At 54.8% G+C, this 23,867-nt stretch overlaps 1 protein-coding gene across 2 annotated transcripts in view; it reads left to right on the top strand.

The window, feature by feature from the left end:
* The first annotated feature begins 2,487 nt into the window (after positions 1–2,487).
* Positions 2,488–23,867, top strand: part of SCARA5 (scavenger receptor class A member 5) — a 31,816-nt gene continuing 10,436 nt past the window's right edge. The window contains exons 1-5 of one of the 2 annotated variants that reach the window (XM_059469216.1): positions 2,488–2,648; positions 4,373–4,485; positions 8,935–9,063; positions 13,448–14,125; positions 19,068–19,148. In XM_059469216.1, coding sequence (XP_059325199.1) covers positions 4,374–4,485; positions 8,935–9,063; positions 13,448–14,125; positions 19,068–19,148 — 1,000 coding nt within the window. In that variant the 5' untranslated portion in view covers positions 2,488–2,648; position 4,373. Of the gene's footprint in view, positions 2,649–4,369; positions 4,486–8,934; positions 9,064–13,447; positions 14,126–19,067; positions 19,149–23,867 lie in introns of both variants that reach the window. The other variant, XM_059469217.1, reaches the window with a different exon arrangement.

Raw genomic sequence — 23,867 nt, 5'->3', positions numbered from 1 at the left:
ACCTTGGGAAGGGAAATTCCTCCTGGAAACTCCTCATGGAATGCTCTCCATGGGTGGAAAGAAGGAAACCCAACCCCATTCCAAGGGCTGGGTTTCCTTCCCCGATCCTGGGGTGATCCAGCCCATGGCACATCCCAGGGATTGGGAGGATTTGGGATTTTTTTCCCAAGCCTGATCCGGCTTCTCCTGCCCAGGATCCGGAGGTTTGGGATCAGCTCTGGGGCTCTGGGTGTCTTTTCCCGCCCCACATTCCCAAATAAAGGGCTCGGATCCACCACTGCTCCCACCTGGAGTTCCTCATCTCCGAGGGCTTTTCCCACCTCGGTAATCCCAGAATTCCATGGAATCGTTTGAGCTGTGATGACGCCAAAAGTCATTCCCGCCTCCGGAGCAGTTTTTATTCCATATTAACTCTTTTTAATCCCTTTTTTCCTCCCTCATCCCACTCTTCCAGCAGAACCCAGAGGAGCAAGGCTGGAATCCAACCTGAAGCCACCACGGATGGAACAAATCCATGGATGGAAACTGAAGAGGAGGAAAAGCAGCAAAATTCTGCTGGAATCTCCTGAAATCCAGGGAAATATTCCCAAATTCAGCTTTTCCTGGAGAAAAGACAAATCCAGGCCCTTCCCTTCATCCCGGATTGTCATTCCCTGCTCCCGCACAGCCAAGGCCGAAGGGCTTGGGATCATCGCAGACATTTCCCTCTGGCGCTCCGTGCCTCAGTTTCCCCGCGGGGGCAGCGGGGTTTGGGTTCTCCTGCTGGCCGGGAATTGGGAGTGGAAGGATGGAAATCCCCCGGAGCTGGGACACGGATCCGCCTCCTTCCCTCCGGGCGGGAATTCCAGGGAAAACTCCGCCCTTTTCCAAGGAGGCCACTTGGGGGGATGCTCCTGGGGAGGGATATTCCAGCCCCGTCTTCCCTCGGAAATGTTCCAGCCCCGATTTCTCCAGTCCCGGTTCCATTTCCCTGGAATAGTCCAGCCCCGACTATCCCGCTCTCCATTTCCCAGGAATATTCCAGCCCCACTATCCTTTCTCTCCATTTCCCGGGAATATTCCAGCCCCCATTCCCTCTCTCCATTCCCGGGAATATTCCAGCCCCGATTCCCCCTCTCTCCATTTCCCGGGAATATTCCATCCCCGATTCCCTCTCTCCATTCCCGGGAATATTCCAGCCCCGGTTCCCTATTTCCATTCCCCCGGGAACATTCCAACCCCGATTCCCCCTCTCTCCATTTCCCGGGAATATTCCAGCCCCGATCCCGCCTGTCCATGACCGGATTTCCCCGGGAAATGCTCCTGTCTCAGTTCCCCCTGTCCCGTTTTCCCGGTAAATGCCCCTATCCTCGTTCCCCCGGTCCCGTTTTCCCGGGGTTTGCTCCTGTCCCGTTCCTGCCGCGGGACGCTCCAGCTCCGCTCCCGCGTGTCCCGGTTCCCCCGGGAGATGTTCCCATCCCGGTTTCCCTTATCCCGTTTTTCCCGGGAGATGTTCCCGCCCCGTTTTTCCCGGGAGATGCTCCCAAACCGGTTTCCCCTATCCCGGTAACCCTGGGAAGTGCTTTGGTCCCGGTGCGCCCTGTCCCGGTCCCACCGGGAGACTCGCTTGTCCCGGTCCCTCCTGTCCTGGTACCACCGGAAATTCTCCTGTCCCGGTGTCCCCAGGAGATTCTCCTGTCCCGATCCCCCCGTCCCGGTTCCACCGGGAGTTTCTTCTGTCCCGGTTCCCCCTGTTCGAGTATTCCCGGGAGATTCTCCTGTCCCGGTTCCCCCATCCCGGTCCCACCGGGAGTCGTTCCAGCCCCGTTTTTTCCGGAGGACGCTCCGTTCCCGGTTCCCTCCTCCCCTGCCCCGGTTCCATTGGGAGATTCTCCTGTCCCGGTTCTCCCTGTCCCGGTACCCTCGGGGGATTCGTCCTGTCCCGGTTCCACCAGGAGTTTCTCCTGTCCCGGTGCCCCGTGTCCCGGTGTCCCCTGGATATTTTCCTGTCCCGGTCCCCCTGTCCCGGTTCCCCCTGTTCGAGTATTCCGGGGAGAATCTCCTGTCCCGGTCCCCCTGTCCCGGTACCACCGGGAGATTCTCTTGTCCCCGTTTTTCCCTGTCCCTGTTCCCCCTGTCCCAGTTGCCCTAGGAGTCGTTCCAGCCCCGTTTTTCCCGGAGGACGCTCCGTTCCCGGTTCCCTTCTCCCCTGCCCCGGTTCCACTGGGAGTTTCTCCTGTCCCGGTCCTCCCTGTCCCGGTACCACCGGGAGATTCTCCTCTCCCGGTTCCCCCTGTCCCGGTTGCCCCAGGAGTTTTCCAGCCCCGTTTTTCCCGGAGGACGCTCCGTTCCCGGTTCCTCCCTCCCTTCCCCTGCCCCTCTCGCGGCCCCGGGCGGGCTCGGGGCGGCGGGGGCGGCCCCGGTGGGCGGGCGGGGGCGCGGGGAGCCCGGCCCCGCTCCGGTTCCGCCTACAAAGGGCTCGGGCCGGGCGGGCCCCGCTCACAGCGCCGGGACCCCGCACCCATGGGCGGCTGCCGGGCCCCGCCGCCGCCCGGGGCGGCTCCTCGCCCTCCTCGGCCCCCGGTAGCGGCCAGCGCCGGCGGGACACAGCCCGGGGACTGAGGGAAATCCCGGGAAGAGGCCACGGGAAGCTCGGGAAATCCCGAAGGGTGAGCGGGGACGGGGCGGGGGGACACGGAGCGCCGGGAGGGGAGCGGGGTGGGCGGAGAGGGAGATGCTCCGGTTCTCCCGGGATGCTCCAGTCCCGAATTCCTGTCCCGGTTCTCCCGAGGGATGCTCCAATCCCGAATTCCTGTCCCGGTTCTCCCGGGATGCTCCAGTCCTGAATTCCTCTGTCCCGGTTCTCCTTGTCCCAGTGGCCCCGGTTCCTGTCCCGGTTCCTGTCTCGGTTCCTATCCTGGTTCCTATCCCGGTTCTCCCTGTCCCCGTTTCCCCGGGGGAAGTTCCTGCCCCGAATCCTTGTAGGGGATTTCTGCCCCGGCATTCCCAGGGGATGCTCCTGTCTCTGTTTTATCCTATCCTAGTTCCTATCCCAGATCCCCTGTCTTGGTTCCTATCCCGGTTCCTATCACAGTTCCTATCCCTGTTCCCGTCCTGGTTCTCCCTGACCCGGTTCCTATCCCAGTTCTCCCTATCCCGGTTCCTATCCCGGTTCCTATCCCGGTTCCTATCCCGGTTCCTTTCCTGGTTCCCCCTATCCTGGTTCCTATCCCAGTTCCTACCCCAGTTCCTACCCCAGTTCCTGTCCCGGTTCTCCCAGTCCCAGTTCCTATCCCAGATCCCTTATCCCAGATCCTATCCCAAATCTCCTATCCCAGTTCCTATCCCAGTTCCTATCCCGGTTTCTATCCTGGTTCCTATCCTGGTTTCTATCCCCAATCCCCTATACCAGTTCCTATTCTGGTTCCTGTCCCAGATCCCCTATCCCAGTTCCTCCAATCCCAGTTCCTATCCCAGTTCCTATCCCAGATCCCCTATCCCCGTTCCTCCAATCCCAGTTCCTATCCCAGATCCCCTATCCCATTTCCTCCAATCCCAGTTCCTCCAATCCCAGTTCCTGTCCCAGATCCCCTATCCCCATTCCAATCCCAGTTCCTATCCCAGTTCCTGTCCCAGATCCCCTGTCCCAGTGTCCCGGGTCAATCTCCACCTGGAGTTTCTCCCTATCCCACTTCCCCCTGGACACTCCTGCCCCCATTCCCCATCCCCATTTCTGTGGGGAATTTGAGACCCCTCTGGAATTCCCGGATGGATTTTCCCCCTTGGAAGCGGGACTGGAGCTGGGAGTTCTGCTGGTGGAACTGGGGTGGGGGTGACAAAACCCCAGCAGCAGCAAATTCCCAGGGAAAACAGAATCCAAGGATCTGTGCCTGCCCCAAACGCCGTCCAGACAGCCTGGGACGCTGCCAGGGATTCTCTGGGAATCCCAGCCCAGCCAGGAATCCCTTCCCAAGGTCCCACCATCCCAAACTCCCCTTTCCCACTGGAAGCCATTCCCTGCCTCCTGCCCCTCCAGCCCTTGCCCAAATTCCAGCTCTCCTGGAGCCCCTTTGGGATGGGGAAGCGGCTCCAAGGATTCCCTGGATCCTGCCCTGATCCAGCTGCACATTCCCAGCTCTCCCAGCCCTGCAGCAGCTTCACAGTCTCCTCTCCAGCTCCCTGTCCCGCTGATTTCGGGATCCCAATTCCAGGTGGGCTCTCACCTGCCCCATCCCAATGCAGGAGCCAGGATTGGGATTGGGATTAGGATTTGGGATTGGGATTGAGATTTGGGATTGGGATTGGGATTTGGGATTGGGATTGGGATTGGGATTTGGGATTGGGATTGGGATGTGCCAAGGCCCTGTAGGACATTCCTGTTTTTCTCCAGCAGGATGGAGAACAAGGCCGTGGATCTCCACACCTTCTCCGAGAGGGAGAACGGATCCGTCCTGGAGGAGCCCTTCGAGGGACGGAGCCTTTCCAAGCTGAACCTCTGTGAGCACGGTGAGGGCGGATCCGCCTCCGGATCCACTCGGGATTCACCTCTGGATCCACTCCAGGATCCCCCTGGGGATCCACATGTGGATCCTCTTCTGGATCCAGCTCTAGATCCACCTCTGGACCCACTACTCCTGCATCCACCTCCAGATCCAACCCTGGATCCACCTCCAGATACACCCCTGGATCCACCTCGGGATCCACTTCTGGATCTGCCCCCAGATCGTCCCCCGGATCTCCCCTAGGATCCACCCCGGATCTGCCTCCAGATCCATCCCAGATCCACCCTGGGATTCCCCTCGGGATCCACCTTTGGATCCACCTCTGGATCCACCCCAGGATCCACCTCCAGACCCCCCCCTGATTCACCTCAGTATTCACCTTGGAATCCACCTCAGGATTCACCCTGGATCCACCTTGGGATCCCCCCCGGATCCATGGCGGGAGTGGGAGCGCACAGATCTCCCGGGAAGGAGCTCTGGACGTGGCTCCTCTGGTGCAGGGATGAGCTCAGCTCTCAGCTCCACGTTCCAGCCGGGATTCCCAGCCCTGGGAACGGTGGATTCCATGGTGGGAGCAGCACCGGGAGCTGTCCTGGCCCTGGCCCAGGTTTTCCAGGGATTCTGCGGCTCTCCCATCCCTGGCAGTGTCCAAGGAAAGGTTGGATGGGCTTGGAGCACCCTGGGATGGTGGGAAGTGTCCCTGGGATGGGATTTGACGTCCCTTCCCACCAAACCATTCTGGAATTCTGGGATCAAGGACACTCAGGATCCATCCCGAGGGATTTTTATGGAATCTGGGGATGGAAAAGGGAAGGGAGACCCTCCCTGGAGTCCCGAATTCCCAGTGAAGCCCCTGGATCCTGAAATTCCTTCTTAAGGAGGAGTCGGGATGGGGATGGATCCAATGGCAGGCTGGGAGGGCTGGGAATGTGCAGCTGGATCAGGGAAGGATCCAGGGAATCCTTGGAGCCACTTCCCCATCCCGAAGGGGCTCCAGGAGAGCTGGGATTTGGGCAAGGGCTGGAGGGGCAGGAGGCAGGGAATGGCTTCCAGTGGGAAAGGGGAGCTTGGGATGGTGGGATCTTGGGAAGGAATTCCCGGCTGGAAGGGCGGGAGGGGCTGGCTGGGCTGGGAACATCCAGCTCCGGATGGGAATGCTGCAAGGGGCTCATGGAGGTGACTCCGAGGGGATCTGTGGGAGTAGGGACAGTTTTGGATCCAGAGGGAGAATTTCCCATCCAGGAGATCCCTGAGTGTTGATCCCATTCCCCAAATCCCTGCTCCTGCCTCTTCCCAGCTTCCCGATCCTGCTGTTCCCATCCCTTCCCACTGGGAAACGCTGGAAAAGCCGGAGCCCCCCAGGACCGAGCCCAGAATTCCCAGCAAATCCCTTGCCCTGGGAAAGGCTGGCGGTGCCTCCCTGCCTTTGGGGTTTGATGGAATTCTGGAATTCCAGATTCCCTGGAATTCTCGGGGCTCATCCCAAGGCGAGGCTGACCCTCCAGGGAACCCCATTCCCAAGGGAGAGGAATTTCTGGGAAGGGACTGGAATAAAGTCACCCCCTGAGGTTGGGACCAGCCGGATCCCGCCCGAATTCATGGAAAACTCGAACCGGGGGTTCGAGGATCCATCGGGAGAGCAATCCCAACCTTCTGCTGGCCCAGGAACGCCATTCCCGGACCTTTTCCAGGGTTTCGGGGACCCCAAATCCCCGAATCCCGCTTGTTTTCCTCCTCCCGCTCCCTGGAGCCTGGGCAGGGGCAGGAAATGTTCGCTTTTCCTTGGATCCCGGCCCTTTGCACGCTTCCAAGGGCCGGGAATGGGAGTGGGTGGATCGGGGCGCGCCGCCAGCTCCGCCCGGGGTGTCCCGGGAGCCGCCGCGAGTGCGAAATGTCAGCAAAACATCGGCGCCCTCCTCGTCCCGCGGCTCCATCCCGGGAACGGCGGGCGGGGAGCGGGGGATGAGATCCAGCTGGAGCATCCCGGATCCCACCTGAGCCGCGTTCCCGCGGGACCCAGCCCGGAGCTCAATCCCGAGCTCCCAAAGCCGGGCTGGCTTTCGGGATCCGCCCGCCGTAACCCTTTCCCGGCCGGAGCCTTTTCCAGCCATCCCCGTTTTCCCGGGATGGACACACGGGGACAACGATGGCGTGGGGGAGGGTCCCTGGAATTCTGGGATCCCCCCATCCAGGGGTTCCATCGCCGGAATTCCAGGGAGCAGCGAGATCCCACCTGGGCATTGCCCGACAGGGATGGGCCAGGCTGGAAATGGGAATTGCCGTGGGATGGGATCCCAAATCCCAGCAGGGGTGGGATCCCAAATCCCAGCAGGGATGAGATCCCAAATCCCAGCAGGAATGGGTCAGGCTGGAGCTGGGAATTGCCGTGGGATGGGATCCCAAATCCCAGCAGGGGTGAGATCCCAAATCCCAGCAGGGATGGGATCCCAAATCCCAGCAGGAATGGGTCAGGCTGGAGCTGGGAATTGCCGTGGGATGGGATCCCAAATCCCAGCAGGAATGGGTCAGGCTGGAGCTGGGAATTGCTCCTGGCCATGGGATGTGATGAGATTCTCAAATCCCAGTGGGAATGGGTCAGGCTGGAGCTGGGAATTGCCATGAGATGGGATCCCAAATCCCAGCAGGGATGAGAGTCCAAAATCCCAGCAGGAATGGGCCAGGCTGGAAATGGGAATTGCCATGGAATGTGATCCCAAATCCCAGCAGGGATGGGATCCCAAATCCCAGCAGGAATGGGATCCCAAATCCCAGCAGGGGTGGGATCCCAAATCCCAGCAGGAATGGGTCAGACTGGAAATGGGAATTGCCATGGAATGTGATCCCAAATCCCAGCAGGAATGGGCCAGGCTAGAGCTGAGATTTGCTCCTGGACAGGGAATGAGATCCCAAATCCCAGTGGGAATGGCCCAGGCTGGAGCTGGGAATTGCCATGGGATGGGATCCCAAATACCAGCAGGGATGGCCCAGGCTGGAGCTGGGAATTGCTCTGACAGGGAATGAGATCCCAAATCCCAGCAGGGGTGGGATCCCAAATCCCAGCAGGAATGGGTCAGGCTGGAGCTGGGAATTGCTCCTGGCCATGGGATGTGATGAGATTCTCAAATCCCAGTGGGAATGGGTCAGGCTGGAGCTGGGAATTGCCATGAGATGGGATCCCAAATACCAGCAGGGATGAGATCCCAAATCCCAGCAGGGATGGGATCCCAAATCCCAGCAGGGATGGGATCCCAAATCCCAGCAGGGATGACCCAGGCTGGAGCTGGGAATTGCTCCTGGACAGGGAATGAGATCCCAAATCCCAGCAGGGAGATGATCTCGAATCCCAGCAGGGATGGGATCCCAAATCCCAGCAGGAATGAGATCCCAAATCCCAGTGGGAATGGCCCCAACTGGAGCTGGGAATTGCCATAGGATGGGATCCCAAATACCAGCAGGGATGAAATCCCAAACCCCAGCAGGGATGGGCCAGGTTGGAGATGGGAATCACCATAGCATGGGATCTCCCAGCAGGAGATGGGAATTTCCATGGGATGGAATTCCAAATCCCAGCAGGAATGAGAGTCCAAATCCCAGCAGGGTTGCTCCAGGCTGAGTCCGGCCGTGGATCAGTGCTGTGTTCATCCAGAAGGTTTGGAGGAGGATCCCTGAGGGATGAGGGGCTCTGGATCGGAGCCTCGGAGCTCTGAGGAGCACAAAACACCAGGATGGAGGCTCCAGGTGGGAATTCTGGGCTTTTCCTCCATCTTCCATTGGTGTCTCCTTGGAGAAACTCAGATTTGGGAAAGGGCAAATGGAGCTGGACTGAAAATGCTGGGAAAAGCTGCTCCCAGATATCCAGTGTTCTTGCCAGGATCCAACAGGGAATGCTTTGGGTGGGAAGAGACCTTCAAACTCATCCCATTCCATGGGCAGGGACAATTCCCAGAATCCCAGGGTGCTCCAAGCTTATCCCACCCTTCCTTGGACACTGCCAGGGATTCTCTGGGAATTCCAGCCCAGCCAGGAATCCCTTCCCAAGATCCCACCATCCCAAGCTCCCCTTTCCCACTGGAAGCCATTCCCTGCCTCCTGCCCCTCCAGCCCTTGCCCAAATCCCAGCTCTCCTGGAGCCCCTTTGGGATCGGGAAGAGTCTCCAAGGATTCCCTGGTGCTCAGGGTTTTCCTTGGAGCTGCATCCCACGGGATTTGCCTGCTGGGAACCCCAGCCTGGATCCATCCCAGCAGCTCCAGAAGATCCCGGAATGGTTTGGGTGGGATCCATGGACCTCCAATCCAATCCCACCCCATCCCAACACCTCCCGCCATCCCAGGTGTCTCCAATCCCACCCAACCTTTCCTTGGCCGTCCCAAGGGTGGAGCCTCGGGGCTGATCCCAGCCATTCCCGTGGCATTCCAAGGCCTCCCTGAGCCCGTGTCCCGCTCCCTCCCGCAGATCCCGGCCGCAGGATGAGGCCCTGGGGGTGCCGTGGCCGTGTGGGCTCCGTGGCGGCGCTGAAATATTCCGTGGTGGGACTTTACCTGCTGGTGCTCCTCATCCTGGTGGGAATCTTCATCCTGGCAGGTGAGGCTGGGCCTGGGCTGCTCCCAGGACTTCCAGGAGCTTCCATGGAATTCCCGCACGGGAGGGTTTTCTGGGTCATCCAGGGGAGGAAAAGTCGGGATCCAGCAGGGAAAAGAAACCCAAACAAAAACCACCCCGAATCTAAAGAAAACCAGTGAAAAACCCTGAAGAACTAAAAAAAAAATCCCCCCAAAATATCCCAAAAACTCATAAAAATCCCCAAAGAAGTAAAAAAAAAATCCCCCCAAAAAATCCCTAAACCCCATTAAAAAACCCCTAAGAATTCTAAAAAAGTCCCCAAAAAAACCCAAAACCCATAAAAACCCATGAGAAGTCCAAAAGAATTCTAAAAACAAAATCCCCCAAATAATCCCCCAAAAAACCCCAAACCCTATTATAAACACTTAAAGAATTAAAAAATCCCCCAAAAAAACATTAAAACCCCCAAAACCCATTAAAAACATCAAAGAATTTTTAAAACATCCCTAGAAAACCTCAAAAAAATTCCTAAATGAACCCAGAAAACCCCAAAAACTCATTGAAAACCCCAATGAATTAAAAAAGCCAAAAAATCCTAAAATTCCGCAAAAATCTGTAAAATACCACGAAGAATTCTAAAAAGAATCCCCCAAAAAAATCCTCAAAACACCCCAAAAACCAATTGAAAACCCCAAAGAAGTAAAAAGAAAATCCCCAAAAAACTCCACAAAAACGCAAAACCCCATAAAAAATCCCAAAGAATTCTAAAAAAATCCCCCCAAAAAATCCCCAAAACCCATTTAAAAAAACCATTAAAAAACACAGAGATTTTGGAAAAGAAAAAAAAAAACAAAAAAAGGTCCCAAAAAAACCCCTAAAACCCCAAACTCCCATAAAAAAATCCCAAAGAATTCAAAAAATCCCAAAAAAAATCCCCAAAAAATCCCAAAAAACCCCAGAGTTCAATGGGATCCCAGGCTTGTTCCCCCCTTGCCCTCCTGGAAGAAATTTGGGAATTTCCCACTTTGATCCCCAATCCCGGGATCTCCCTTGATGGGTTGGAAACCCCACCTCCATGGATCCATCCCTCCTTCCTGGAGTTTATCCCGCTGTTCATGGTGGGGAGGGATGTGACCCCCCCTTTTCCACCCCCCAATCCCCCCGACTGCTCTCCAAAGGCTGGGAAAGGCCAGAGAAGATTTTCCTGGAATTTTGGGGCCTCTCCCACCGATTTCTCACCATGCATTGTTTGGATGTTGTTGTAAAAACCCCAAAAAGAAACCCCTAAGGAAGTTGGAAAAAAAACCCAAAAAAAACCCTCCCAAAAACCCCAAACCCCCATTAAAAAAATCCCAAAGAATTCAAAAATCCTCCAAAAAATCCAAAAAAAGGGTTGGGAAAGGCCGGAGAAGATTTTCCTGGAATTTTGGGGCCTCTCCCACCAATTTCTCACCATGCATTGTTTGGATGTTGTTGTAAAAACCCCAAAAAGAAACCCCTAAGGAAGTTGGAAAAAAAACCCAAAAAAAACCCTCCCAAAAACCCCAAACCCCCATTAAAAAAATCCCAAAAAATTCAAAAATCCCCCAAAAAAATGAAAAAAAAAAAGGGTTGGGAAAGGCCGGAGAAGATTTTTCCTGGAATTTCGGGGCCTCTCCCGCCGGGCATTGTTGGGATGTTGTTGTTGGCCGGAGGATCCCGCAGCGAGGGCTGCGATGGATCCGGGACAAGCTCCAGTCCAGGAACAACAACAACATCAACCCCTGGCTCCGGGAATCTCCCAATTCCCACCTCCCGGAGCAGCGGGACTGGCGGGATTCCAGGAAAACCCCGGGAAAACCATTCCAAGTTGTTGCCCAAAATCTTGAAAAAGGGGAGCAGGGGGAGATCAGGGACATCATCTCCGTGGCTGCGGCTTTCAAATTCCAACTTCAAATTTCTTTCGAAATTTTGGAGTTTTGGGATTTTAAGCCGAGCGTCTGGATCGGGATGGGGTCCAGTGCTGGAATTCTGAGCTGGGGGTGTCCAGGGGGGTTTATCCCACAGGGATGGGGTGGGATAAAGGGGTCACATCCAGCCATGGGGAAACAGCCCCAGCTCCGAGCACTGGAGCTGCTGGTCCTTGGAAAACTGGGAATTTTCATGGACACCTCTCAGGCCGGAAGGCTGAGATTTCCCATGGAAAATCCCTTCCTGAGCTCCCGGAGACAGACACGGAGCCAGGAATTCCTCTCCAGCTCTGTCTCCTACCTGAGGGGAAAGGGAATGGAGAGATGCATGGAATCATGGAATGGTTCTGGTGGGAAGGGACGTGGAAGGATCTCAAATTCTACAGGGACAATTCCCACTGTCCCAGGATGCTCTGAGCCCCGTCCAACCTGTCCTGGAATGTTTTGGGGTGGGTTTGGCCGGGAATTGTTTGGGATCCAGCTGGGCCACGCGACTTTCCTTGGAAAAGAGGTTGGGGAAAGGGTCAGCGGCACAAATCCAAGGAAACACCTCGGGATCCAGCAGGAAAAAACAAAACAAAACAAAAACCACAAAAACCCATAAAAAACCCAGAAGAAGCCCCAAAGAATTCGAAAAAACCCCCCAAAAAAACCCCAAAACACCCCAAAACCCCATAAAAGCCCCCAAAGAATTAAAAAAAAATTCCCTAGAAAACCTCCAAAAAAATTCCCCAAATAATCCTAAAAAACCCCAAAAACCCATAAAAATCACCAAAGAACTAAAAACAAACTCCAAGAACCTCCCCCAAAACCTACAAAACCCCATTAAAATAAAAACAAAGAATTACAAAAAAATCCCCCCAAAAATCCATAAAAAACCCCAAAGAATTCTAAAAATAATCCCCCCAAAAAACCCAAAACACCCCAAAACCCCATTAAAAACTCCAAAGAATTTTAAAAAATCCCCCCCAAAAAACTCTAAAAACCCATTAAAAACCCCAAAGAATTAAAAAAATAAATCCCCCCCAAAAAACTCCAAAACCCCATTAAAAAAAAACATTAAAACCCATTAAAAACCCAAAAGAATTTTAAAAAAATTCCCAGTGGGAACGGGATGTTTTCCTCTCCAGAGCTGGAGTTTCCCACATGGATCTCAGGCGGCGCCTGGGAATTCCCATTCCCTGTATCCCCACCCCTGATCCCCCAATCCACTAAAAATCCTCTGAACCTGCGGCTGGGAATCTGATCTCCAACTTTTTCATGGAATTGTGGAATCGTTGAGGTTGGAAAACTTCCTTGGACCCCCTGGAGTCCAACCATTCCCCTGATCCACGTCCCCAGGGATTGAAATCCCTCCAGGAATTATCCTGGCACATTCCAGGGCTCCTGCCTCCCCTTTCCCAAATTTTGCTGAGTGCAGGGATGGCAAAGCCCCTTGGGAATGCCTGGAATTCCCACCCAGCCCCTCGGCACAACCTTTTCCCTGAGGGAATTGTTCCGAATTCCAACCTGAACTTTCCCCGGCAAAACTTGGGACTGTTCCCTCTGGTGATTCATAAATATCCCAAATATCCCAAAGTTTTTCCTCAGGGAATGTTTTTCCCTGTAGTTTTCCATCCTTCCCATGGGATCTGCTCCACCTGAGCCTCCTCAATCCCTCAGATCCCTCCCAGGAATTCCGGGGACCAGCTGGGATGAGCAGAGGGAACTGAACCCTGCGCCATTCCAGGAGGAGAATCCCGGCTGGAATTCTGGGACAAACCGTGGGATTCAGGAACGGGGATTGGGAAGATGCCTGGAAGAACCTGATTCCAGCTTGGACGGGGACAGGGGGAGGTGTCAGGGCTGGGATGGGGTGGGATTGGAGGTCCCTTCCCACCCAAACCATCCCGGGATCCTGGGATGGATCCAGGCTGAGGTTCTGTGTCCCAGCAGAGAAATCCCATGGGATGCAGCTCTGAGGGACCAAAGGAAAACCCTGAGCTCCAGGGAATCCTTGGAGCTACTTTCCAAGCCTCAAGGGGCTCCAGGAGAGCTGGGATTTGGGCAAGGGCTGGAGGGGCAGGAGGCAGGGAATGGCTTCCAGTGGGAAAGGGGAGCTTGGGATGGTGGGATCTTGGGAAGGGATTCCTGGCTGGGCTGGAATTCCAGAGAATCCCTGGATCTCTGGGAGTGTCCCAGGAAAGGCAGGATGGGCTGGGATCACCCTGGGATCATGGGAATTGTCCCTGTCCAGGTGGAACAGGATGAGCTTTATGGTTCCTCCTCACCCAACCCATCCCAGGACCCTCCAGCCCTTCTCCAGCACCCGCCCTCCTTCTCCAGCCTTGGATCCCTTGGATGGGAGGGATCCTCTGGGCTGGGAACTTCCCCTCCAGGTGCCGAGGAACCGGGAATGTCCTTGGGAGGACATCCCAGCTCTCCTCCTCACCTCCCACCCTCCTCCACCACCACAGTGTCCCGGCCCCAGGCGTCCCCCGAGGAGCTGAAGGCGCTGATGGGGAACGTCCAACGCCTCAACGAGACCTTCCGGGACCTTCAGCTGCAGCTGCTGCCGCGCCCCCCGCCCCAGGGCGACCTCCTGGAGCACATCTGGAGGCTCCAGGACCTCCTGCAGAACCACTCGGACTCGCTGCTGCTGCTCTCGGGCTCGCTGCAGAGGCTGCAGGCGCTGCTGCGGGCGCTGCAGAGCCAGGCCGGACAGACGGACAGCTCGCTGCAGAGGCTGCGGGACTCGCTGGGCCAGCAGAGCGACGCGGCGCAGCTGGAGCTGTCGCGGCTCTCGGTGGAGGCCAACAGCAGCCGGCTGCTCCTGGAGCACCACCAGCACCTCCTGGGACACCTGGGCGGGCGGCTGGAGGCGCTGGGCGAGCAGGCGGCGGCGCTGGGCGCGGCGGTGGAGTCCACGAACCGCAGCTTCTCCTACGAGCTGCGCCTGCAGCGCTCCCGGCTCCGGGACCTGCAGGGGCTCCTGGGCAACGCCAGCGCCGACGGGCGCAGGATGAGGGCGGCGCACGGGGCCATGGAGAGGCAGCTGAGGCTGGAGCTGGCCCTGCTCAACAACGTCACCGAGGAGCTGCGCATGAAGGACTGGGAGCATTCCGTGGCGCTGAGGAACATCTCCGTGATCCGGGGTGAGTGCGTGGTGGGAATTCTCCGGAACATCTCTGTGATCCGGGGTGGGAACATTCCAGAACATCTCCATGATCCGGGGTGAGTGCGTGGTGGGAATTCTCCGGAACATCTCTGTGATCCGGGGTGGGAACATTCCAGAACATGTCTGTGATCTGGGGTGAGTGCGTGGTAGGAATGATCTGGAACGTCTCCGTGATCTGGGGTGAGTGGTGGGAATGCTGCAGAACGTCTCCGTGATCCGGGGTGAGTGGTGGGAACATCTCCATGATCTGGGGTGAGTGATGGGAATGATCTGGAACGTCTCCGTGATCAGGGGTGAGTGGTGGGAACATTCTGGAACATCTCCGTGATCCAGGGTGAGTGGTGGGAACAGTCTGGAACATCTCTGTGATCCGGGATTATGTGGTGGGAATGCTGAGGAACATCTCCCTGATCTGGGGTGAGTTGTGAGAACGCTCCTTAACAGATCCAGGGTGAGTGGTGGGAATGCTCTGGAACACCTCCGTGATCTGGGTTGAGTGATGGGAACAGTCTGGAACATCTCTGTGATCCAGGATGAGTGAGTGGTGGGAATCCTCTGGAACATCTCCATGATCTGGGGGTGAGTGGTGGGAACATCTCCGTGATCTGGGGTGAGTGGTGGGAATCCTCTAGAACATCTCCATGAATCCAGGGTAAGTGGTGGGAATCCTCTGGAACATCTCTGTGATCTGGGGTGAGTGGTGGGAATGATCTGGAACATCTCTGTGATCCAGGGTGTGTGGTGAGATCAGGAATGGTCCCCATGGGATGTGTCTGTGGGTGCTCAGGGATTGGAGAATCCCTGGATTCTCCAGTTGGAGAACAGCTCCAGTGGAGTTGTTGAGGTTGGAAAGGCTCTCCAAGGTCATGGAGTCCAGCTGGTCACCACCACTGATCCATGTCCCCCCAAATCCAAGCGGACTTTAATCCCATCAGGGATGGGGATTCCAAACCACCCAGGGCCTGTCCAACCCTTCACAGCCCTTTCCATGAAGGAATTGTTCTCAATATCCAGCTAAACCTTCTCTGGTGCAGCCTGAGGACCTTTCCTCATCCCATTTCTTGTTTCTTGGGAGCAGATGCTAAATCCCAACCAGCTCCAACTATTCATGAAGTGGTGGAGAGGGAAAAGGTCCCCCCTGAGCCTCCTTTTCTCCAGGCTGAGCCCCTTCCCAGCTCCCTCAGTCTCTCCTGGGGCTCCATTCCCTTCCCAGCTCCGTTCCCTTCCCTGGACATGCTCCAGCCCCTCCAGGTCTCCCCAGTCAGGAAGGTCCCAGATCCATCCCCATCCATCCCCACTCAGGTGTCTCCATGCCCTTGGACTCTCCAAATATTCCCCGTCCATGGTTTGGAAGGAATCTCCCAAGGTTCCCTCAAAGCTGCCAGGAAAAACCAACCTCCCCCATCCCATCTTCTCTTCATTTCCCACCCTCAGCCCTTCCCAAATCCCGGAATTGTTGGGGTGGGAAGGGCCCTTGAATCCCATCCTGTTCCAACTCCAACACCCCCCACTGTCCCAGGCTGCTCCCAGCCTTGTCCAGCCTGGCCTTGGACACTTCCAGGGGTCCAGGGGCAGCCCGAGTTTCTCTGGGAATGCCGTGCCAGGGAGGAGGAAATCCATGGAGAAACCCAGGAGATCCCAGTGGGAGCTCCAGGGCGGAGCAGGAGGTTGGGAGCAGCTCCTGCCCCGTTTTCCACCTGCTGCTCCTGCAGAGACCCCACGGGCTGTTGTTGCTCATTCCTGATGCTTCCAGCTGGAATTCCAGGATCCCACTCCAGATCCCACTCTAGATCCCATCCGGATCCCACTCCGGATCCCACGGATTCCTACAGAGCATTCCCAGATCCCAATTCCTGATGCATTTAAACAAATCCCTGCCCTTCCTGCCCCTTTTCCAGCTCCCAGAGCCCTGGCTGGATCTCAGCTTCCCGAATTCCCAGCTTTTAGGATTTCTCAGAAAACAGTTCCCAGTCCTCGCCCTGGATGGGTGGGAATGACTCTTCCCAGCTTCTCCCTGCCCTGTTGTCTCTCATCCCAGGAATATTTTTTTTCTTCCCTGTTATTTTTCTCTTCAAACTCCTTGTTCCCATTGTTTTGTGTCCTGATTATTTTCAGCTTTTGGGATTTGAGCCTTTGCAGAATGAGGGATGTATTTTGCTGGAATTCCAGCTGGAGTTCCAAGGCCAGGGAATTCCAGTGCCAAGGCACTTGTTCCCCTTTTTCCAGCTGCTGAGCTGGAGGGGATGGATGTGGTGGATCCCCAGGAGCTCCAGGAGATCCATCCCTCCGGAATACCAACAGCTCCTGGGGTGCTGCCCCTCATCCCGGGGGACCCTGGCTCCCGATCCCTGGTTTTGGGATGTTTTTGGGATGTTTTGGGATGCTGGGATCACCCTGCCCCAATCACTTCGATATTTCCCTATTTCCCCGCTCTTGGATCCCACTTTTCCCTCCCCATCTGTGGGAATGATGTCACCTGCTCTGGGATGAAGCCACCAAGGGTGGGACCTGTCTCAGAGCCCTGGAATCGCGTTATCCCAAAGCAGACCCCTCCCCGAGGGCCGGCACCGGATTTATCAGCCCTGACACATTCCTGGCATCCCAAACTTCCCTCTCCTCCCATCCCATGGACGATTCCTGGGGCCTCGTGCCCAGCTGGATCCATCCCAGCTCCAGATGTCCTTGGGTGAGTCCGTCCTGTTCCCGGCTGGGTTTGGCCGAGCCCTTCCCTGCCTGGGGGGGCCTTTTCCTTCTCCCCAAATCCTTGGCTATCCTGGATCCTGGAATTGGGTGGTGGCAGCTTGGGAAGGGTCCCCAGGCTCCTCTCCAGCATCCAAGGATTGCTCCAAGCACCTCCTGTGGCTCGGGAAGGACAACATGGAGGAGTTTTTGGAGACTTTCAGAGTTTTGGGAATTTCGGGAGTTTTTGGTGACTCCCATCTTGGGAGTCATCACGAGGGAGAATTCCTGGGATCTGCTCAGTGGATCCCTGGGTGGGATGTCCTGGATCCCAGCAGGTCCCAAAGGTGACAGGACAGTCCCGTCCCTCAGGAAATGCCTCATCCCTCTGGGATTGGAGGAAGCAGGAATGGGATTTCCCAGGTGTGACCCTCAGGAGCTGTGGGGTGGGAAGGGCTGGGAATGCTCCGGAGCCTCTCCCAGCCAACATTCCCGGTTTTCCTTCAGCCCAGCTGCTCCCTGGGTCCCGAGAGCTGCTCCTGGGATGGGACCGTCCCCGGGAGCATTCCAGAAAATCTGAGGCTGCCCCATCCCTGGAAATGCCCATCCCAAGGTTTGGGATCCATTCCCAGGATCCAGTGTCCATCCTCAGGATCTGGGTCCATTCCCAGGATCCGAGGTCCATTCCCAGGGGTCTGGGGTCCATCCCAAGGGTCTGGGATCCATTCCAAGGTCTGGGGTCCATCCCAAGGGTCTGGGATCCATCCCCGGGATCCAGTGTCCATCCCTGGGATCTGGGGTCCATCCCTCATCCCCTCAGACCCTGGAGCTGTTCATTCCCTGGGAAAGAGACAGTCAGGGCCAGTAATTCCAAGTTTCCCATCATCCTTTCCTATTCCAAACCGTCTCCAGTTGGAATGCTTCCCAACCTTGACGTGGTTCAGGATCCCACTCCAGATCCCACTCCGGATCCCACGGATTCCTACAGAGCATTCCCAGATCCCAATTCCTGATGCATTAAAACACATCCCTGCCCTTCCTGCCCCTTTTCCAGCTCCCAGAGCCCTGGCTGGATCTCAGCTTCCCGAATTCCCAGCTTTTAGGATTTCTCAGAAAACAGTTCCCAGTCCTCGCCCTGGATGGGTGGGAATGACTCTTCCCAGCTTCTCCCTGCCCTGTTGTCTCTCATCCCAGGAATATTTTTTTTCTTCCCTGTTATTTTTCTCTTCAAACTCCTTGTTCCCATTGTTTTGTGTCCCGATTGTTTTCAGCTTTTGGGATTTGAGCCTTTGCAGGATGAGGGATAAAACCCAGGATTGGAATTTTGTGTGCATTCCTGGGATTTCACCAAATTGCTGTCAATCCTCTCCTCAGGGATCATCTCCAGAATTCCCAGAGGATCATCCCAGCTGGACAAATGGAAAGTGTCCCTGTCCCTGGATGATCCTTAAAATCCTTTCCAACCCCCAAAATTCCAGGATCCTATGAACATTCCCAAAATCTGTATTTTCCCAGATTTCTTGCAATCATTTCATTGGAAATGTCCCATTGTTCCAAAGGAAAATTCCCAGAGTCGCGCTCAAGGTGGAGCTTCCAGGTGAATTTTCCTGGCACTTGGAGCAGGTTGGTGGGATCCAGCTTGGAATTTCGGATCCCCAAATCCCGGGAGTTTAAAATCATGGAAAACTGCTTTGTCCTGGCTTTGTTCCCATGTTTATTGGTGATCCTGGATCTCCTGGAGCTCCTGCTGCTCATTCCCAACTCCAGAATGTGATCCTGGATCTCCTGGAGCTCCTGGTGCTCATTCCCGACCCCGGGATGTGATCCTGGAGCTCCTGGAGCTCCTGCTGCTCATTCCTGACCCCGGCATGTGATTCTGGATCTCCTGGAGCTCCTGCTGCTCATTCCTGACCCCAGGATGTGATCCTGGAGCTCCTGCTGCACATTCCCGACTCTGGGATGTGATCCTGGATCTCCTGGAGCTCCTGCTGCACATTCCCAACTCCGGGATGTGATCCTGGTTCTTCTGGATCTCCTGCTGCACATTCCCGACTCCGGGATGTCATCCGGGATCTCCTGGAGCTCCTGCTGCACATTCCCAACTCTGGGATGTGATCCTGCATCTCCTGGAGCTCCTGGTGCTCATTCCCGACCCCGGGATGTGATCCTGGATCTCCTGGAGCTCCTCATGCACATTCCTGACTCCGGGATGTGATTCCCGCCCTCCTGTTGCATTCCAGGGCCACCGGGACCCAAAGGAGACCGAGGCACGGAGGGGATGGAGGGGGAACCCGGCCTGCCCGGCCTCCCCGGGCCCCGAGGTAAGGAAAACATTCCCGGTATCCATAAAATCCCTCCCAAACCCCATCCTGAAATATCCCGGCTGATCCAAACCCACGGGGGCAGCCCCCGGTGATCCCCACCCATCCCTTGGGATGTCCCAGCTCCTGAGGGACACCAGGATGGATCTGCTCTCTTGGATCCTGGAACATCCATCCTGGAGGGAAAAACCTCACGGCCCGCCCGGCTCCAGGAAATCCGTGCTGCTATTCCCAGATTTCCAGGGTGTCCCAGCCAGGCTGGAGCAGGAATTGGCCACCCCATTCCCAAACGGAGCTTTCCAAGGCACCAGGGCTGGAATTGCTGCTGGATCCCTCCAGCAGATCCCGGGAATCTGACAGAGGGGCCTTGGCTCCGAGATTTTTCCAGAATTTTCTTTTTCCAATGCCAATAATGCCAATTTCCCCACCCTCCCTTCTCAATTCCATTGTTTTGGGGAGGAATTCCATTGGAAGCCACCAGAGGACATTCCCACCCTGAGGAAGACTTGGCTCCAGCTGTTTCTGATTTGAAGGAAACCTGGGAATGCTGCTCTGCTTCCAAGGGCTGGGAATGGCTTGGAGCAGGGGCAGGATCCCCCCGGGGACAACTTTGTCCCATGAAGGTGACGGGATCCATCATGTCGGGAGCAGGGATCCGCTGGGATCCACAGGATGGAGCTCCAGGGCCAGGACCAGAGCCAGGTTTGGATCCAGATGCAGGTCCAGGAGCAGGTCCAGGAGCAGGTCCAGATGTGGATCCAGATCCAGTTCAAAGACTAGATCCAGATCCAGATGTGGATCCAGATCCAGATCCAGATCCAGATCCAGCTTTGGACTCATACCCAGGTTAAAGTCTGGGTCCAGGTTTAGGTCCAGATCTAAGTCCAGGTTCAGGTCCAAGTCCAGGCCCAGATGTTGATCCAGATCCAGGTCCAGTTCAACATCCAAGGCCTGGTCAAGGTCCAGGACCAGCTCCAGGACCAGATTCAGGTCCCAGTTCAGATCTGGATCCACATCCAGATTCAAAACCAGGTCCAGATCCAGGATCAGGACCAGTTTCAGGTCCAGGTCCAGACCAATCCCTGTTATCCCCTGTTCCAAACCCACCCCACAGGACTCTGGATGTCAGAGGCAGGTCCAGACCAAGACCCAGACCCTGACCCAGACCCAGATCCAGACCCAGATCCAGATTTGGATCCAGACCCAGATCCAGACCCAGATCCAGATCCAGATCCAGACCAAGACCCAAACCCTGACCCAGATCCAGACCCAGACCCAGATCCAGATTTGGATCCAGACCCAGATCCAGACCCAGATCCAGATCCAGATCCAGATCCAGATCCAGATCCAGACCCAGATCCAGACCCAGATCCAGATCCAGATCCAGACCCTGACCCAGACTCAGATCCAGATCCAGATCCAGATCCAGATTTGGATCCAGATTTGGATCCAGACCCAGATCCAGACCCAGATCCAGACCCAGATCCAGACCCAGACCCAGATCCAGACCCAGATCCAGATCCAGATCCAGATCCAGACCCTGACCCAGACTCAGATCCAGATCCACATCCAGAGCCAGATCCAGACCCAGACTCAGATCCAGACCCAGATCCAGATCCAGACCCAGACCCAGATCCAGACCCAGACCCAGACCCAGACCCAGCCCCAGATCCAGATCCAGATCCAGATCCAGATCCAGATCCAGATCCAGATCCAGATCCATGCCTGGAATCCTCTGCTCCAAGGATTCTGAGGCCCTGTGACCTTGCTGGGACTGCTTTGGGCTCAAACCCTGGGATTTTGGGATCGCTCCTTCCCTGGCCCAGCCCAGCGAGGCAGAGCCAGCCTGGAAATCCGATCTGCCTGGGCCAGCCCCTCCAGCTGCCCGCGTTCCTGCTCCCTCCAGCTGGAATTTCTGGCACTGACGGACTCGTGGCTGTTTTTCCTGGGTGTAACAACCCTCAGAATTATATTGGCTCTTTTCCTCGGTTTTCCTTTTTTTTTGTTCCCCTTCTTTTTCTTGTTCAAACAGAAAAACAAAGCAATCCCAGGAGGGTTCACCTTCGGGAAGAGCCACGATTTTTAAGTCTTTTCCTGGAGTTTTTCGGGATGCAGGCACCACCCTTTGGATCTGAGAAGGTTGGGCTCAGGTGTATCCCTGGAAAATCCCATTTTTTATGGAAAATCCCCTTTTCCATGGAAAATCCACCCTCCTGCCCCCATCCCGCAGAAATCCAGGTCCTGATCCCTCCTGGGGATGGACACAGCAGGGAAGGATCGGAGCTGGGGATAATCCCTGCTGGAGCCAGGGCTGGAATTCCTCCTGGAGGATTTTTTCCTCATAAACCGGAGGAAAATCGTGGCTGAGTTTGGAAAAGCCCGGCCCAGGCAGGGCGGGAGCAGCAGTGCTGGGGAACCCAGGGCTCCCTCCATGGGGACAGACCAGGCTTAGATCCTGGTGGAGCTTTGGATCCAAGCCCGGCTCAGACTCGGGATGAATCCCGCATGGATCGATCCCATGGGATCATCCCCAGGTCCCAGCAGATCCCGTCTCCAGCACAGGGTCCCTCCCTCCACCCTGGAGCCAGACCTGGATCCAGGTCCAGGACCAAGCTGGGCTCCAGGACTAGATGCAGATCCAGGTCCAGATCCAAGTCCAGATTTCAGATCCAGACCCAGATACAAGTCCAGTTTCAGGATCAGAATCAGGTCCAGGATCAGATCCACAACTGGGTTTAGGCCCAGGTCAAGGTTCAAGATCAGGACCAGATCCAGGTCCAGGACCGGATAAAGATCCAGGTCAAAATCCAGGTCCAGCACCAGGTCCGGGACCAGGAGCAGATCCAGATCTGGGTCCAGGTTCAGCTCTGGGACCTGGACCAGAACCAGATCTGGATCCAGGTCCAGGAGCAGATCCAGGTCTGGTCCAGATCCATGTCCAGGTCCAGGTCCAGATCCAGGTCCAGATCCAGATTCAGGTCCAGAACCAGGTCAAGATCAATGTCCATGTCCAGGTCCAGGTCCAGATCCAGATCCAGAGCCAGATCCAGATCCAGATCCAGATCCAGATCCAGATCCAGGTCTCAGGTGGATGGAGGTCACCTCCAAGGTTTGGATGTGTCCCCTGTGAAGGAATTCCCAAACTCCAGCCCAATCCCCACCTCCCAGAGGTGGGGAATGCTCACCCCTGGGCTTTCCATCCCCCGCTTCAACAAACATCCACCCCCTTGGACAACATGGATCCTGGAGACCTGGGGCTCACGGGGGACACATCCCAATTCCTCGGGATGGATCCTGGTTTCCTTCCCTTGATCTCCAGCTTTGGAGCCCAGTTTGGCTCCATCCCAGCCTAAGGATGCTCAGGAATTCCTTAGCACCCAGATAAATCCATCCTGGATCCCAGGGAAGCGCAGGAAAGGATGGGACTGTAAGAGCCGAAATGAGGGATGCAGGGCTCCAGGCATTTTTCCCCCCCGTTATTTTTCCATTCAAATTCCTCGTTCCCATTGTCTTGGCTCCTGATTGTTTTCAGCTTTTGGGATTTGAGCCTCTGCAGGATGAGGGATAAAATCTGGGATTGGTTACATTGCATTATATACTTTTGTTTACATTGCATTATATACTTTTCTTTGGGTTACATTGCATTCTATACTTTTCTTTTGGTTACAATGCATTATATATTTTTCTTTTGGCTACAAATCCTTTTTCATATTTTTCTTTTGGTTACATTGCATTATATACTTTTCTTTTGGTTATAATGCATTATATACTTTTCTTTTGGTTACATTGCATTATATACTTTTCTTTTGGTTATAATGCATTATATACTTTTCTTTTGGTTACATTGCATTATATACTTTTATTTTGATTACAATGCATTATGTACTTTTGTTTTGGTTACAATGCATTATATACTTTTGGTTACAATGCATTATATGCTTTTCTTTTGGTTACATTGCATTACATACTTTTCTTTTGGTTACAATGTATTATATACTTTTCTTTTGGTTACATTGCATTATATACTTTTATTTTTGGTTACAATGCATTTTATCTTTTTATTTTGGTTACAATGCATTATATATTTTTATTTACATTGCATTATATACTTTTCTTTTGGTTAAAATGCATTATATATTTTTCTTTTGGCTACAAATGCATTATATACTTTTCTTTTGGTTACAATGCATGATATATTTTTGGTTACAATGCATTCTGTATTTTTCTTTTGGTTACAATGCATTCTATACTTTTCTTTGCTGAGCATCTCAATACAGTAGAACCAATCTACTCCTTAACTATCACCTACAGCCCATCATAACTACTGTAATTACAATATTCATGTTACTGTTCTCCAATCACTAAAAGTCAGTGCATTGCAGTTTAAGCTAGAAGTTGTTTTTCAGTTTTCTTGCAGTGGAAAATTCTGAGACCTTTTTTCTACTTTTTTGCCTGTGTTATTTTTCTGCTTGGTACAAACATCTCCTTGTTTGGGGTGGGTTTATCCTTTGCTCTAAGCCATACAAACCCCTTCTAACTCACACACCCTTTGCCTCCTTTGTTATCCAGTGAGACTGGCTCAGCAATTCTTTTATTCTTATCAAAACTTTCTTCCATCTCTATTCCTTCATCAGCCTCTACATTTAAAAATCTTTCTGCTAAGCACAGATATCTGTGAGACTTCCTTGTCAAATTTTCATCCTTCCCAGCACAGGGCGG

Source organism: Ammospiza nelsoni, chromosome 3 (assembly GCF_027579445.1).
Source record: "Ammospiza nelsoni isolate bAmmNel1 chromosome 3, bAmmNel1.pri, whole genome shotgun sequence".
Lineage (NCBI taxonomy): Eukaryota > Metazoa > Chordata > Aves > Passeriformes > Passerellidae > Ammospiza > Ammospiza nelsoni.
Note: the sequence above shows the minus strand (reverse complement) of the source record. Positions and strands in the feature narration are given on the sequence as shown.